The 3,822-nt window shown below is 43.1% G+C and overlaps 1 protein-coding gene across 1 annotated transcript in view; it reads left to right on the top strand.

Moving 5' to 3' along the window:
* Nucleotides 1–300: 300 nt before the first annotated feature.
* Nucleotides 301–3,822, top strand: part of LOC103771813 (PERQ amino acid-rich with GYF domain-containing protein 2-like) — a gene marked incomplete at its 5' end in the record, with an annotated part of 20,439 nt that continues 16,917 nt past the window's right edge. The window contains 5 exon segments of the mRNA XM_008939129.1: nucleotides 301–398; nucleotides 401–514; nucleotides 1,172–1,331; nucleotides 3,153–3,319; nucleotides 3,692–3,780. Coding sequence (XP_008937377.1) covers nucleotides 301–398; nucleotides 401–514; nucleotides 1,172–1,331; nucleotides 3,153–3,319; nucleotides 3,692–3,780 — 628 coding nt within the window.

Genomic DNA, 3,822 nt, shown 5'->3' on the forward strand with positions numbered 1-3,822 from the left:
GTGGATGTGCCTCATTGTGGTAGAGCATATCTGTCTGGAGAAATGCATGTGGCCAGAGAATGGGGTATTCTGAAAATATGCTGAGTTCTGTATTGTTAGATTTAAACTGCTTGTTCTTTGAAGTTAGGTTGGGTTCCTGTGCTGTAAACAGTATCAATGTGTAGTCATACATACAGGAAGATCTGAAAGGACTTTTGCTTTGGTGCTAATTTTGAGCTGTTGAACATTTTTTTTGCAGTAAGTTTTTAAAAGTAGGTTTTATGTCAGAGATAATGAACTAATTTTAAAATTTTTCTTTAGATTTGGCTTCTGTTGCTCAACCTTTGCCACAGATTTCTTCAGACACAGCTTCCCCTGCTCATCTTTCTCCCCCTGTTTCCAATTCAAATCCTGCTCTGCGGCCAATTCAATCCCTGCTCGGCGGCCAGTTCAGACCCCTGTCACAGCTGCTCCAGGCATGGGCAACATTCCCACTGACACAGATGATGAAGAGGGCCTCAAACACCTAGAACAGGTAAAATTTCTCAGATTCCTTTCTTGTTGACAATCGTGAGACCAGAGGAATGTGGAATGCAGAAAATGTTTTGAGGCCCATAAGAACAGCAATGTGACTGAAAGTTTACACTCTGCCATGGGTACTGAAACCTATTTTTTAGGGAACAGTTCAAGCCCATGTGGTATTTTTCTGAACAGGAATACCAGTATTAAAGAGCTAGAGATCCTAGTACTTATGACCACTACCAAGTAGTCTTAATATTTGCCTTGAGAATACATAAAATAATATCCCTGATACATTCACCAAAAAAAAACCACCAAACCCATAAAGGAATTACAGATGGTGTTCATGGGAGTTCAGTGCCTGATGGGATGCAGAGCATATTCCATAGAAGTGCTCTCATATCTGCTCTATTTTTCACCACAAAACTGTGAGGCCACCTTGGCAAGTTGTTCTAAAGCTTTACTTAAGCAGTTGAACAATGCTTATGCAGAATTCTGACAAGGTGGTGGGCTGAGCTCAGAGCTTGTGGTGCAGTTACACCAGTCCTTGAGCTGCCTGTAATCCCTGGTGCACCGAGTAGTGCCAGGTCGTTGTATTTGGCATGCTCATTTTCCAGTCTGTAAGCATACAACTCACTCTGGTATTCCTTGCTGGTTTTGATGTCTCCTGCAGCAAGCAGAGAAGATGGTGGCATACCTGCAGGACAGTGCCCTTGATGATGAAAGACTAGCAGCAAAAATTCAAGAGCACAGAGCAAAGGGTTCCTCGATGCCATTGTTCCACGAGGCCATGCAGAAGTGGTACTACAAAGATCCACAAGGAGAAATTCAGGGTAGGTCTGTGCCCTTTACACTTCCTCTTTTGTTTCACAGATCTGTTAAAGAGGTCTTCACAAAATCACCAACAGAAACTGATGCTTGTTTTTATGAAAGCAGCAGAGGGTGTTTGCCACTCTAGAGTTAGATCTTCTACCCATCACTGCCCCCATCAGCTCAGCATGCCTAATGTCAGAATTATCCTTGATCATGGCAAAGGCTTGCCATCACTTCATGTTTCTGAAAATTGTGGTTAGGTTGAAACCTGGTTTTCATGTTACTGTGTGGCTTTCCAGATAATACTGAAACAAAACAAAACAAGAGTGTGACCATTCAGTAGCATGTTGAAGAATCCATGAGAAACATTGAAATCAGTTTTTTAGTCTCAGTCTGAAAACGTTGAGTGTTCAAGGAAGGGTAATTTTGTTTAGAATCTAAAAGAGAAAACAAGTTTTCACAAGCCAGTGCTCATGGCATAACCTCAAGTTAAACTGCACTTGCAGCCAGTGCATTATTAGTATAATGGCAGCTGTTTCATGCTGCAGTTTTTGCTTAAATCTTCTTTTTTAACAATGAAAGTTGGAACAGGCCTTTTGTTATAGATACTTGCACCTCTGCTTTCAGAAAGTACTTTTCTTTTGGGGATGTCAGGGCTCTGTTCTAGCAGCTGCCTCCCAAAATTGCTGAGAGTTCCCTACTTGCTGTATTTCCCTAAGTAGTAGGTGCTAACAGTGTTCAGTGTGAATGAGTTCCTCAGCTGTGAACTGGGATCTGTGCTCATCACTTGCCTGCAGGTATTACACACTTTTAGGCTCTTCTCACCCCTTTAAGTTCAAAGGCTGTGAAACCACAGAGCATTTTTACTTGCTCAGTGTGTTTTAAACTGTGTTGGTTGCTGCTGTGTGTTTATTGCTCAGTGGTGAACTAGCAGATTTTTATTGGAGTAAGTGCTTCCCTGAATGTGACCTCCAGAAGTAAACTCTCTCAGTTGTTTCTTGTGGTTTCATATTCTGTGGGAAGAATTACCTTGTAAAGATAATAATCACAGAGAAGGCAGGAATTACTGAACCCTCTTGCTTTTCAGAAGATATTTTTAACAAAACTTGTATTTACGTGGCTCTTAATATGTTAATTTTTTTTTTACTGTCTTTGTATTGATTTGGATTTGTGAAATTAATGTGGAAGTTCACCTTTGAAGGGAGTGACTGAAATCCTTTTCAGGAAGAAGGAGAGAAGGAAAAGTGTAGCTATTTGAGAAAGGAAAGAGAAACTGGTTTCCTTGTTATCTTAAGGTCATCGTCCACTCAGGTGGATCTGCTCAGCCAAGTTCCAGAAGCAAAAGTGATATAAAACATGATTTCCTCTGACCTGAAGGCAAGGGTTAGAACAGGCCAAGGTAAACTATCTCTGCAGTGTATGTGGGGGAAGTGGCACTTGTGCTTTTAGTGCTGTCAGCTAGTGAGTGCTGCTGAAGTCCAGACTGCAAACTTCAAGTGCTGTCAACCTGATGCCGAGCCTGAAGCAGTGAGCTCTGCTGGGAGGCAGGAGGTGTGTTAGCTAGAGCAGGCTCTGCTCCACCATGGCTGCTTGGCCTTCATCTTGGAGCTGACTTGTACCCCTCTGACCCCTGGTGAAGGCAGTCACAGACCTCTCCTTAAAGACTGTCTGGGGGAGATGCTGTAGTGCATGGACACCCCAGCCTTGGTCTGTCCGGCCAGGAGCACTCGGTGCTGCTAGGTGCTGTGTTCCTTTGACAAGCACCCTGCTCTCTGCTTCCAGTGCTCTCAGCTTGGCCTTACTCCCCCTTCCCCCATGTGTGTTGGCTGGTGTTATTTCAGGTCCTTTCAGCAATCAGGAGATGGCAGAGTGGTTCCAGGCTGGGTACTTCACCATGTCACTGCTGGTTAAGAGAGCCTGTGATGAGACTTTCCAACCACTTGGAGACATCATGAAAATGTGGGGCAGGGTTCCCTTCACTCCAGGTCCAGCACCACTTCCACATCTGGTGAGTAGGTGACAGTTACAGTATTGAAATAGTCCTGTAACAAATGGAAATTGAATTATCTGTGTGTCAGCTGCTCTGTCTTGGAATTGCAGGTGTTCCAAGCATCAAAGTTGAACTCTGTAAAAAGGCCTCTTTAAGAGGAGAAAAGACACTCCATTTAAAAATGTTTGGTTTGCCATGTTGGTAGGCAGAAAAGTGCTGTGTATTTCAGAGTTACCATACTACAGGCTTTGTAAAATTGATCCCTGTCTAGGTGGTTTTCTGTTTTCTTTGTCTTTTCAGTTCAGAATGCAACTTCTGCATGGTTCCATTTGCAATATACCATTGTTATTATATATGTTATTAAAACAGTGTTTTTATTCCTAAACCTAGGGCGAGCTGGACCAAGAGCGGCTGACTAGACAACAAGAGTTGGCCCTGATCCAAATGCAGCACCTCCAGTATCAGCATCTTTTAATCCAGTAAGACTGCCAGCCCCAGAGATCTTCCAGTGGCTGTGTTCT

Source organism: Merops nubicus, unplaced genomic scaffold (genome assembly GCF_000691845.1).
Source record: "Merops nubicus isolate BGI_N331 unplaced genomic scaffold, ASM69184v1 scaffold7884, whole genome shotgun sequence".
In the NCBI taxonomy this organism is placed as follows: Eukaryota; Metazoa; Chordata; class Aves; order Coraciiformes; family Meropidae; genus Merops; species Merops nubicus.